The following is a 12927-nucleotide window of genomic DNA, read 5'->3' as shown; positions in this document are numbered from 1 at the left end:
TGCTGCGGTGCCGAACGAGGAAGCAGCAAAGCTGGGGCAGATGGGGAAGGCGGACGCAACTCACAGTAGGCGGTGGAAACATTTGGTAACCAATCAATTCAAGGTCTACAAGGGCAGCTGCAGCGTCAACCTGAATGTAAGAATCACGATCAGCCAGAGAATGGCAGAAGAACCGCTCCTCCCACAGCGCGGCAAGACTAAGCGAGTGCAAACGGATCTGGGGAATCACCAGAGGATGGCCCGTAGATTGATTTTTGCAGCCAGATCAAGTAAAGAGAAAACGGAAAGATACAGATGGCGTTCAAGCCATGGTGGTACCAAAACGATAGGCAGCCCCGATGCACACAACCACCTCTAGATCATGGCGGTGAGAAAGCGAGAGGACAGCAGGCCAAACACCAAGTAGCCGAAAATGACCGGATGCGGGGAGACGCGGTTGAGTGAAAATCAGCGGGCGACGCGTGGGCACGTGTCTCGGGCGCTGATTTTCCGCCCCGCGATACCCGGCGCGGCGGCGCACGGGCCACCAACGTATCGGGAAGGACGTTCCTCGCCCTGGAGCTTCGCCAACAACACCTCACCTCCCCAAACGCCCTGCACCCGCCTCTGCGCCCCTCCTCACCCCCTTCATTGCGCTCCGCTCACCTCCGCGATCTGCTGCGCACGCTCTTCACCCGCCGATCCGCGCCCCGTGGCATGTGACGCGTCTGCCATGGACGACGCGCCGCCCGACATGCCCTCCACCCAGGCGCACGCCCATCCCGACGCCCAGGCCACCGTCACCGACTTCCTCGACTACACCGAGTTCTACCCATCCGACCTGGCTCGCTCCCTGACCTTGATCGCGAAGCTCGACAAGCTGTATGCCGAGGCAGCCGACCGCGTCCACAAGCTCACCCTCCTCTACGGCCATCTCCCCAAGCTTCCCCAGGCCGAACGACCCGATCCCCAGCAGCTGCGCAAGGACATCTCCAAAGCCCTCATCGACGCTGAGCGCTTTCGCGAGTCCGCCTATGCCGAAGCTGCCCGCCTGCACGAGAACACCGAACGCCATGCCACCCGTCTGGTCACAATCAAGAAGAAGCTACAGGCTTTGCCCGAGCCGCCTTCGCGCGACCCCACACCCGCCCCCGCTCCATCGCCACAGCAAACCCGCAGCCGCAAGGTCGACCTGGACAGGACACCGCGCATAACATTGCATTTCGGCGAGACCACTCCACGTCCCCGGCCTACATCGACCGCCCGCGTGCAGAAGCACCGCGAACGGAAGCGCAAGCGCGCACAGGAAGCTGCTCGCGGCATTGCGCCTGGCCAAGGCCTTGATCGGAACCCTGACTCTCCCCAACCAAGTTCTGAGTGGGATGATGGTGCTTCTGATATTGATGGCGATATTGACATCGACACAGTGTCGGGCGTCAAGATACCAAAGCTCAAGGGCTCCAAGCAAAAGACGCCCAAGTCAGGACGTGCCCCGCGCCAACCTGGCATGGGCACAAATGTCCACAGCTCTGTTGCTGGCATCTCCACCAGCAACGCCCTGGCTCAATTGACGCCGCCGCCTCCCGACGCTCAACCCGGCAGCAAGTACGCCCCGTGGCACAAGCTCACCGAGTACGAGATGGCTGTGCTCCGCAAGACGATGAAGAAGAATGCCATCTGGCAGCCCAGCGACACTATGATCCGACGCGAATTGTCCAGCAAGGGACGGGGTTGGGAGAACTACAAGAAGGCCCGCGAGCGGGCCGAGGAGACAGGCGAAGCGTTTCTTGACGAGTCGCCCATGGACCCAAACAAGGAGGTCCTCGACCCGGGTGAGACGAGTTTCAAACCCCTCGGCAAGGAAGACAACAATCTGATCAACCGGGGCATGAAGCTCAATGAGATGAAAAAGCTCAAGAGGGAGGCCACGGCACGTGAGCAAGCAGCCCGCGACGCCCAGGAAATCGAAGACGCCAGCCGCCGAATGGCCGAGGCAAGTGCCGTCATCAAAAACGTCTTTGATGGGCCTGTTCCGACCCCCATTCCCGTCGTCAAGGACAACAAGTCCAAGTCCGCCAAGAAGCGGAAGCGCGACTCGACTCCCGACGCCTCCAAGACCGAGCAGCAATCGGGCTCTTCTCAGCCCCCAGACACGGCAACTCGTCGTCCCTCTGGCCCGAAGAAGCTGAAGTTGGGCCCTCCGGCACCGCCCAAGACTGAGAGTGCCGAACCGCCCTCTCCGACAGCTGCGAAGCCTCAGCCCTCTCCACCCGCTCAGATCTCGACCACTCAAGTTCCTCTTGCACCCGAAGGGCCGAGCTCTCCTCACGCTCCAAGCCGGCCCTCAACTCGACATCAGACTCCGGCTCTTGCGTCTCCGACTGAGGCCCCCAACCCTCCTGCTCCCTCCACTGCCGCTGGAACCCGCTCCCGTCGCACTTCTGTGGTACCTAAAGCTTCGACGCCTCTCGAAGCCGGCAATGCTGTCGACGATCATGCTCGTCCACGATCGCGTGCCGGTTCATCAACGAAGGCCGCTTCTGCTGAACCGCCCATCAAGCGCGAGCCTCGCGAATTGCGTGAACTGCGCCGTGGAAGCAACGTCAGCATTCTCCCCGCTGCAGACCAGCCAAGCTCTGGCAATGCGTCTGCGGGAACACCCGGATCGGGAATGCGTCTCCCATCTCGGCGCAGCAAGCGACCGGCGCCTGGGGCCATGACCGAGGACAAAAAAGTCGTCATCGGCAGACGGTCGACTGCACCCAAGAAGAAGAGCAGGAAGATGGAGGACAAGGCAGATGTGATGCAGTATGAGGCGATTGAAGACATTGACCCAAACGAGCCGAGATACTGCCTCTGTGGGGATGTCAGCTACGGGCCCATGATTGCCTGTGATTATGAGAATGTAAGTCCTCTACAATGATAGTTTGTCTTTGGGCCTAGATGGCTGACTTTGTGCAAAGTGTGAGAAAGAATGGTTCCACCTCGGCTGCGTTGGTTTGACAGAGCGCGAGCAACCGCGACGCCGCGACGCGTGGTACTGTCCTCAGTGTAGGAATGTCCTTCATGTCGACGTAAGCGGCAATCCAGTGGATAATGGTAAACGTCGTTAGGGCGTGTCTCAAGGCATGTAGCATTTCCGTAAGGTACTCTTCGGGTTGTATTCCGCAACTTTTCTCAGTGCGGGAAGCTCAGATTGCTAAGCGTATTTACGGGGCATCAGTTTGTTTGGCTACGAATTGCTTTTGGAGTTTAAGCGGCACATTTTGGTTCTTTTACCGGGAGGCATTGGAATACCCAGGGCGCGATTTTCCAGACGGAGTTCTGCTGTAATATTTGCTAAGCCTTCGCCACGCAAGCCACGAGTTGCAGGTTCAATCAACAGTTTGCTTTTTGACTTTCTCTACAGACGGCTCACAGATGATTTGCGGTTCGCTGACGCAGGTGTTCCCTCGATCCGGGATCGACAACGTCGGGTCGCTACGCGATACTTGATCGGAAGGCCCGACAGCAGACGGTCAATCCGAAGATTTGAAGCTCCGTTGGTATTGGACGATTAATCTACCAGGGTGGCCGGCGACGCCTCCAGGCACACCACCTGACCGGTCGGATGACGGAGATAGGCTTGCATGTTCGCCTCAACCTTCGACGTGGACGGCAGAACATTGGCAAACGCGGAGAATTGCATCATCATCCCGAGGATGAGCCAGAGATAAGCCGACCGGTCACGTCGATTGGGTGGGAGATGGGCTATCTTGCGTGCTTGTTGCAACCCCACCAACCAAACAGGCATTGCATCGTGTCGCTCTAATGCACAACCTGCCGCCCCCAGCTCGACAGAAACTCATGTGCTCCACTTGAGTAATTTCTTTATATTTCTGACTTTCGCAATGGCTGATGCTAAATTCCTCATCTCCTTCTCTTCACTTTCCACCCTCCAGTTCCTCATAACCGCTGGCCGGAGTACCCCACTTCCTGATACACGACCATGTCTTCGACGACTACGCAGACCACGACGGTCGACAATGAGGCCAAAATTCTGAGGTCCGTATCCCGCCGCCCCCACAATCCCCTCTCCCCAACACTAACCACCTGCATCTCCCACCAGACCCGTCACAGCCACCTACAACGACTGGCGCGACGACCTCCTCCGCGACGGCTACGCCGTCATCAAGGCCGCCATCCCGTCCTCCCGCGCCGACGCCTACCGCGCCCGCGCCCACGCCTGGCTGACTTCCTTCGGCACGCCGCTCGACCTCGCCGACCCCTCCACCTGGACCGCGGCCAACCTGCCCGTGCAGTCCAAGATCAACACCTTCAACGCGTACGGCGTCCCGCACGAGGCCTTCATGTGGGACGTGCGGCTCGAGCCGGGCGTCGTCGGCGCGTTCGAGAAGCTGTGGGGCACGGATGAATTGCTCGTCAGCTTCGACGCGCTCAACGTCACGCTGCCGCCGCACCTGCGCCGCGACGAGAAGCCGGCCAAGGGCGCGTGGCCGCACGTCGATCAGAGCCCGTTCAGGCGCGGACTGTGCTGCGTGCAGGGGGTCGTGAATTTGAGTCCGTCGGGCCCGGATGATGGCGGGTTGGTTGTTTTCCCCGGGAGTCATGCGCTTATGGAGGAGTTTTTCGATACGCAGACGGAGAGGGGGAGGTGGGAGAAGAGGGATATTTTTATGTTTGAGGAGAGCCAGCTCGAGTGGTTTAAGGCGAGGGGCATTGAGCCGAAGAAGGTGGAGGCGGAACCGGGCGATTTGTTGGTTTGGGATAGCCGGACGGTGCATTGGGGTGCGGAGCCGAATGAGAGGAGTGAGAGGATTAGGACGGTTGTTTATGCGAGTTACGCCCCCGCGGCGTGGGCGACCGAGCAGCAGTTGGCGGAGAAGGCGAAGATTTTCGGGAAGTGGGCGGGCACGACGCATTGGCCGCATGATAATATCGTGTTTAGGGAGGGGATCGCAAGGTTGGAGGATGGGAGTGAGGATCCGAGGAACAGGAGCGAGCCGAGGGAGAAGCCGGTGTTGAGTGATCGGTTGTTGAAGTTGGCGGGGGCGAGGAGGTATGATGGGAGTGAGGTTGTGCCGGCGGTTTGAGAGGTTAGGTTGGGATGAGACCCGGTCTGGGGGAGGCTGCTCTTGACAAGAAGACATTTAGCCATTCTTCAACATGCTACATAATTCATAAGTGCTTTTTAAGAGATGTGAATTCGCGGGTCCTTGCGTCTCCACTAATTTATGCCGGATAGAAGCAAGAGCCGTCCTGGTAAATCCAGCATCTCATGTTCGGGTTCCACCTGCGGTTCATGTTCATTCTCTCGTCCCTCTCCCACTTGAACACCTGTTTGGCGTTCTGAATCTGCATTGTCTTGTTAACAGGCCAGTCATTGTGAAGATTCTAAAGAATATTTGCTTACCGGTTGGTTGGGAGGGTTTACTTCAACCCTGACCAGACCATTTGTGCGGGGATCAAAGTGAAAGTTGAATGTGGAGTTCTGCGGGATTGCGGCGCCAAGCTGCGTCAGCACAGTAAGCGCCGTTGGCCCCTTTGGTGCCGTCGCAACACCACGTTGCTTCTGAAGAGCGCCTGGGGGGAATGCTTGGCCGTGTTTCTTCTGTAGAGTGGTAGGGGCGTATGCCTGGCCTTGTGGTTTCGGAGGAGCGCCCGGGGTGTACGCTTGGCCATGTGCTTTCGGGGGCGCCGCTGGAGCGTATGCATGACCGTGTGGCTTCTGAAGAGGGACTGGAGGATATGCCTGCCCATGTAGCTTCTGGGGAGCCCCATGAGGGTACACCTGGCCGGGTGGCTTCTGAGGAACGCCTTGAGCGTACGCTTGGCCGTGTTGCTTCTGGAAGGCGTTTGGTGGGTATGCTTGTGCGTGTTTCTGTGGTGGCCAAGGTGGCGGCCCCACTCCGTTCTGCTGTTGGAAAGCCATGGCGGATGTGGTGTAGAAATATTGTTTAGGGAAGCGTGCCTTTATCAGAAACATGGTAAGGCGGGCTGACGCGAGGCAGCAGTCACGTTTCGACACATCAGCCCAAGGCTCCCGTCTAGACTGAGGCGATGCGAAGGTAAGCGCTACCAACCACACATGTGCTCCCTCGGCATTCGGGCTAATCATGCAGATGCTACGTCATTCAGCGTGATAGTACACAGAAACCATGCAAACGTATCGATGGCTCTCCGTGCCGCAAAAGCTGATGACCGAAAACTGAAAGGTGATGGCATGATATGTGCAATGGCAAAGCTTATTACTGGTTCTGGGGGCGCTGGGGGCTGTGCGCCCGAGGCAGAGTTCGGTCAGACTAGGTTCGCTTGCTGCGCCCCCATGCAGACCTTTGTAACATAAATGTTCATTTGCTGAGCCTTCAAGGCAGCCACCTCTGCAGGCGGGGAAGTGAGAGGCTAGACACATCTTGCCCAACTCCGATCACCCATGGCCGCTTGATATTCTTCCGTCTGTACAGTCCTCTCTCGCAGCCGTGGCTAGCGTGGATTTTTTATTTTTATTTTTGCTCATGTCATGGGTAGCTGAAGCTATCGTCCGGACGTATATGTATAATTATCAATTCGACATTTACGTGCGGACTATAGCTTCAGCTACCCGTATATGTTACTTAGGCAGATCTGGGCTGCAGCACCTCTCTGTACAGGGCGGTATTGCAGCCGACAGCTAGCGTGAATTTAGTTATCGCTCATACCATGCATGCATGGGTAGTTGAAGCTATCGTCCGGACGTGAATATAATTATTAATTCCGCATTTATATCCGGATAATAGCTTCAAGTACCCATATATGCTCTTTTTATGTTTTTTTTACAGGGATTCTCTTCAAGCCACCGCTCCCTTTCGGCACCTACGCATCTGTCAAAACCGCCTTCTCCCTCCAGCTCAAGTGGGTGATGCCATTGAGCTGTTAGCTAGTCCAAGAAATTTCCCTGTTTGCAGGCCAGTGCTGTTTGTCCATAGTCACAAGATCAAGAGCGGCGTCGTCGGCGATGACGTAGCAAGAGGAATTAATCGCTCAGAAGCGTTGCCGTTATGAGAAGGCAGTGGCGTTTCCAGAAATTTTAGAGGCTCAGACTACATGCAGAACATGTGCGCTACTAGGTCTACTTAGATAGAGCTCATCCAAACTACTTAATTGTAGTGTTCGTATTGGGCTGCTGGTTGGAATTAGAATCGTGTTTAGTTGATTCCGCGGATGGTCCAGGAGGAAGCGGGATACCCGGGAAAGCTAGGCTTGCGATTTAGTATTGACTGTCTATTGGACGAGTAATGCCGTTCCGGTCCGGGACACTCGGGCCGAGTAGAGGAAGAAATACGATGCCTACGAGTCAACTGAACTGAGTCAACACCGTACGCCTAACGGCCATGCCGTTTCCGAGACAAGCTTGGTCATTCATGACGAAAGAGCCGGTTAGCAAGCGAGTGAAAAGGGGCACATCAAAGGCATCCAAAATGATTCGGAGGTTTTGCTACGATGATCACCCGAGGCCCGGGGCAATTGCGGCGCGTTGTCGCTCCCGCCCGCCCATCTTCCAACAGAGGTTTGAGACTTGGATCCATGAACTCTAAATTTTATAAGGCTGATAACCGTCTATGAAAGTAATACCCGCAGCTTCCCTACTAGCATCTGCCCTTATACTGAAGGGACCAATCAGCTGGCAAAACTTGCGTTTTGAGGCTGACGCCACACGTGTCTGAGGCGTCAACGAAGTAGTTTGCCTTCCTCTGTTCAACCCAGATGGCAGCCTGTCCACCCTCAGGGATGCATCCATTTCCGACGGAGACCTGGTTGAAGTTGATGATGTCGATGGAGCAGCCGGCGCTGACGAGGGGCGTCAGGGACGCAACCGCTGCAAGGAAGACGGTGACAAAGCGGGCCATGACTACACTTAAGGTTATGCAAAGCTTAATATTGACTTTCAGCTCCGATAGACGAACTGTTGGTATTTGTCTTGACTTTCGAGATCGATGGATTGGATTGGGGTTGAGTATTATGAATCGGCGACTGCGGTCTTCACCATTTGAACCCGCAGCTCTCTCTTTTATATAAACGGACTGCGTAGATAAGGAGGCACAGGCTGAGGTGCGCGGTGACATGCGATCAAAGCATTTTAGAACGCTATACCACTCTGGTTAGTCTTGTTTGATCCAACGTCGTATTCCGTTAATAATCGACCTAAAGCCCCACCTCCGCTGAATCGCTAGATCGTAAAACTTCGCCGCACCGGCATCAGCCGAAGCGGCTTCCTATCGTAGTTCAGAACTACTATATAAGTAAAGTCTGTTCGACTAGGTAAAAGGCATGACTTTTTTCGCTCTGAGTTCGACCCCCGCCATGTATCCTGTACACTTGCAACTGCATAAAGACGACGATTCTGTGAGGTGAGGTCTATAAGCGTTCACGGCTCGGAAAGTATGTAGGATCATGCTACAATTTTTAAACAAATGAATATATATTCCGATCCCTTTAGACATCGTATCTACAATCTCTATGACCTAGATAGAATCTCCTAGGCTATGTTTTATATATATGTATACAATAAACCTCGTTTATTCAATACTTATTATAAGAGAAGTTGTCTTTTAAAAGGTAAAAAAAAACACCACTATAACATAATGAAGGGTGAAGAAAAAAAAGTTCCAGTTGAGCGAGAAACAATACGTAAACTTGCGATACTACTATAGTCGGGAAAGTAAGAAATGTCCTATAAATAGGTCGGTAAGCTTCGCAAAATATTCGAACGATTCGCAGAGACAGAGACTTGACACTAAAATTTTTGTTTCTAACAGATGTTGATATTTACAATTTCCAGACATTATTGCGTCTAAGAATCTTATGTACAGCTAAATCCAGCGTACATCGGCGTTGTCAACTAAGCGCCAGTCGGGTTCTCCGGCTAGAGAGTATAATCAACCCAAACATACTCCGACAAAAAATGTACAAGTTTCATCTGGCCACGCCTAGTAGCCATTCCAATCATGTCGTCGAGAAAAGCCTGGTAGTATGCACCTTCAGCCATAACCAGAACCTCGGCAATTTCCTTTTCCGTTGGGTACTCAGGAGGTAGTGTGAGGACCTCGCCATAGTGGACTTTTGCAATCAATCGAATCAAATCCGTGACCTCGCTGGTGTCCCCGTGCAGAGAAGATTCTTTAAGTGCACCCCGAAGGTTTTCGTATATCCCATTTGGTGATGCATGGTTTGCCGTCAGAAGCTCTATGAGGATCGGGTTTAGTGTATTCGCTGTACAATCCGATAGAAAACCTTGCTTTGGATCCAGGGAGGCCTTTCGAGATAGTAGAAGTCCAAAAATCCGGTAGTAGTGCCTTTCGAGAGCGTAGTAGAGAAGAGCCCCGGACAACAACTCTCCCGTCGTCTGATTTGTCCATCGATAGAATTGCGATACGATTGTTGGCACAGTAAGTGGTAACAGGGAAGCGAGACCTGGAGTAGTTGGAATGAAATCTTCCTCGTCTATGGAGTCAATTTCGACTCCATGTCGTAAGAGAAACTCAACAATACATACATTCCCCAACTCCACAGCAAACACTAGATGTTTCCGGAGCTCTCGAGCTTGCAGGCTACCGAATTTAGCGCCCCATCTTAAGAGCAGGTTAGCTAAATATGGTTTCCCCGACTCTATAGCAACCGTCAGTGTGCTTCGCAATGTTTCTGGCTTGTCCAATCGCACAGCAACTTGTGCTATGTAATCCCACTTTCCTGGTTCCGAACTGCTACCCATACCATAGTGGGGTAGAAGAAAACTGGTCACGGACGCGTCCTCCATCATCGCAACAACAAGGAGAGCTCCATATAGATATTTTGGTTCTCGATTGGCTGTGATGGCTCTGTGGTTTAGAAGCAAGTCTACCATGGAGAGTTTGCCCGACCTAACCGCGGCTTCGAGCGTATCATATACTTCTACATCCGACCTGTCCATCTCGGTTGTGTGGTATAGGATTTCTTTAGCCATAGTCTCGTTACCTGATACTACTGCATTCATTAAGGCAGCGTGTATCGTTGGTTCCGGACTGCCCATCTTGGCTTTGTGGACGAGGAAAGGTTCAACCATAAGCAGGTGTCCGCTATTCGCGACACGTTTGAAGGCGCGACGAACTTCTTCCTCCGGTATGTGTAGACTACATCTAAAGAGCATATAGACTGTAGCCACATTGTTCTCATCGAGGGCACGCTTGAAAACACCACAGATCTTTTCTGGGGTATGTGACCTAAACTCCAAGAGAAATTCAACCGCAGGTAGGTTGGAGCAGTCCACAGCCATGTCGAAGGCATCACGCTCTTGTTCCTCCGAAAATGATCCATGAACCAAGAGAACCTCGACCATAGGCAAGTTGTGCCCCGCCACGGCGCGCAGGAGCGCATTGCGCATGTCTTCCGGTGGGTTTGACCCATGAGTCAGCAGAAGCTGCAGGATGGACAAGTTCTCCATGTCTACAGCTATCTGTAATGCTGACCCAGAAGAAATCTCCACGGGGCCCTCATCGTCGTCGTGGTAAAATTCCTCAGTGGCATAGTAAACCAGATCGGGGGTTGACTGAGTACTTGCTCCGGCAGCGAGCATAATTCGAATAACCTCCTCCAAGTTTTCATCACTCCCGTGAGCCATCCGCATCACAGCGTAGCATACAGCACCATCCAGTTTGGCTCCATTTTTGATGAGTTCGATGAGTAAAGCTTTGTTGTTCGTCTGGATACTATAAAGAAGTGGCGAGAAGGCTGGTTCGAAGCTTTCGAGAGAGGCGCCGGCTTCAATCAATGTGAATATAACTTCTGGTCTCTCGCTGGACACTGCCACTGTCATTGGCGTTTCGAAATGCTCGTTCTCTGCATTGACATCCACGAAATAGATTTTGGCGGAGGTTGGCAAAGAGTTAACATCGGATTTACCGAATGCTCTGGTTTTCTTAGCCTTGCCCTGTCGATAAAACCATTTGGAGGAACGATGCAAAATCTCTTGGGCTATGTCGTGATGGCCTTCCCTTATGGCGATCAAAAGTGGTGTGCTGTTGGAAGCATCCTTATCATCGATCTGAATATCGTCTTCGCAAAGCATTGTTTTAAATGCACTTATTGAGCCCAATGCCGCCAATATGTGAGCCAGATTCCCTCCTGGGAAAGGCCAGTCTACAGGGCTGTAGGCTCCTTGAGGATCGAAAGTTTCCCAAAGCTGAGCCATACCTTTTGTGGTCTCGTCATCCCAGTGAAGAAGATGAACAAGATCTGATTGATCGATTTGCTCGCCTTCAACTCGCTGAATATGGGTGAAGAAATACCGTATTGCGTATGCCACGAGTGGATATCTGACGGAGATATTGTCACGTAGGAGATCAGATGCATCACGGATCTCGTGGATGGTCAAGTACCTTAAACAAGACCGGCTTAATTCCAAGTGTCCACAGCCGGCTGAAGAGTGCGAATTGCCATCGGCTGATTCGACTGGCTTGAGGAAGTATTCCAGTAAATAGTCGGGCACGGACTGGTGAATGAACTCGGCCTGCCGACCAGAACCTTCATCATCTGGTCCAATAGATTCATATACGTCTCTTGTGTTGAATTGAATGAGGCCTTTGGACATGTCGATGACTCTTCTCTCGAATCTTTCAGCTGGTTTTGCATAGTTGTCATGCTCGCGGAGTTCTGATATCGTGGCGTACGAGACGTGTGGATCTGTTGCAAGCGCCTCGCGAAGTTCCAGAACAGAAAGGGGCCGACAAGCGAATAAGACCCATCGAAAGAGCTTTATTGTCTGGATCTTTTCACTTTCGTCTTCACTGACTTCGTCCAATAGCCCTGCATAGAGGCTGTCCAGCTCCGTGGGAAGTTTTTCGATTTCTCGTTCGATTCCCCGCACACCGAAGCCTTTTAGGTATTTTTTGACAGCCTTATCAGCAACAAGGACAGCCCATTGGAATACCCCGTCGTCTTTCGAAAGTATCACATCCACTACCCGCTGACGTTCCTCGTCGGACTCGATGACTTTGAGTGTCTCTTCCATAACTCGACGGATATCCTCTCGGTTTTCGTTCTCGACTACAATGGTTGGAACGTGTGACTGCCCAAGTATAGGATAGTGTCTGGAAGAGAAGCAGATTTTGGCATAAGAGCTCTGTTGCTCAATACTTTCTCCGAATCGCTTAAGGCAAGTCAATAGTTTGATGGGGGCGTCGTTTTCACATTCGTCTAAAGCGTCGATGAAGATTACGATGCGTTGCTTTGCCGATGTGTGCGTAAGAACTTGGAGGAGAAAATTTTCGAGTTCTTTTTCCGCCCATTCCCACCTGCCCTCACTGTAGGACCCGTAACGTGACTCCCTTTCAACGAAAGAGAGAGTAGCTTGAGAGAGAACATTGTCGAAATGTGGAATGAGGCCGTGCAGAAGTGCGCGATACACTCCAGCGATCTTCTTCTGGAGGTCGACGCCTCGTCCGTGGATATGGAACGATGACACTAGTTCTCTTGAACCGGAGGATTGATCTCTCAATTTTTCGCAGGCGTACTTCATGAGTACAGATTTTCCCGCTCCGGGCTTTCCCTTAATCCAAAGAAGTCCACGTGGCTGGCGTATCCAATTCCGATAATGAGGGTCATCGAGGAGCCATGCGCAGGTGTTATCGGCATCATGGATTTCAGCTTGCCTGAAGTTCTGTTCATTGAAAAACAGAGATTTGAGACATCCTGTTTCCAGTTAGGCTTCATAACTTGTGCTACTCGTATTCATACCTTTTTGGCTTTCCGACAAAGGCTTCGACGTAACTATCGACCGTTAAAGATGTTCAACAAGGATTCTAATTTTGATGACTAACTGCTATGTCCATCCAATAATGGAAGCAACGAAGCGAGAACGATATCATACATCTCGTCCATCTCGCTGGTGAATTTGACCATTTCTGAGTGGTTCCGGGCTATCGCACAACCAGGTGT

The 12927-nt window shown here is 52.7% G+C and overlaps 3 protein-coding genes across 3 annotated transcripts; 2 read left to right on the top strand and 1 right to left on the bottom strand.

Annotated features, from left to right (window-relative positions):
• Positions 1-712: 712 nt before the first annotated feature.
• Positions 713-3092, top strand: LTHEOB_11445 (Zinc finger PHD-type protein; the record flags this gene model as incomplete). The annotated part of the gene is made up of 2 exons (XM_035508202.1): positions 713-2884; positions 2943-3092. The coding sequence occupies 2 exons, from the start codon at positions 713-715 to the stop codon at positions 3090-3092; spliced, it is 2322 nt and encodes a 773-aa protein (XP_035366374.1).
• An 875-nt stretch (positions 3093-3967) lies between these two features.
• LTHEOB_11444 (Phytanoyl- dioxygenase) lies at positions 3968-5072 on the top strand (the record flags this gene model as incomplete). The annotated part of the gene is made up of 2 exons (XM_035508201.1): positions 3968-4023; positions 4088-5072. The coding sequence occupies 2 exons, from the start codon at positions 3968-3970 to the stop codon at positions 5070-5072; spliced, it is 1041 nt and encodes a 346-aa protein (XP_035366373.1).
• A 139-nt stretch (positions 5073-5211) lies between these two features.
• On the bottom strand, positions 5212-5911 carry LTHEOB_11443 (DNA helicase ino80; the record flags this gene model as incomplete). Its single annotated transcript, XM_035508200.1, has 2 exons — positions 5212-5334; positions 5393-5911. 2 exons carry the CDS (start codon positions 5909-5911, stop codon positions 5212-5214), a joined length of 642 nt encoding a protein of 213 aa, XP_035366372.1.
• Between the last annotated feature and the right edge of the window lie 7016 nt (positions 5912-12927).

This window comes from Lasiodiplodia theobromae (assembly GCF_012971845.1).
Source record: "Lasiodiplodia theobromae strain AM2As chromosome Unknown scaffold_49, whole genome shotgun sequence".
In the NCBI taxonomy this organism is placed as follows: Eukaryota; Fungi; Ascomycota; class Dothideomycetes; order Botryosphaeriales; family Botryosphaeriaceae; genus Lasiodiplodia; species Lasiodiplodia theobromae.
This window is presented reverse-complemented; position numbering and strand designations above follow the sequence as displayed.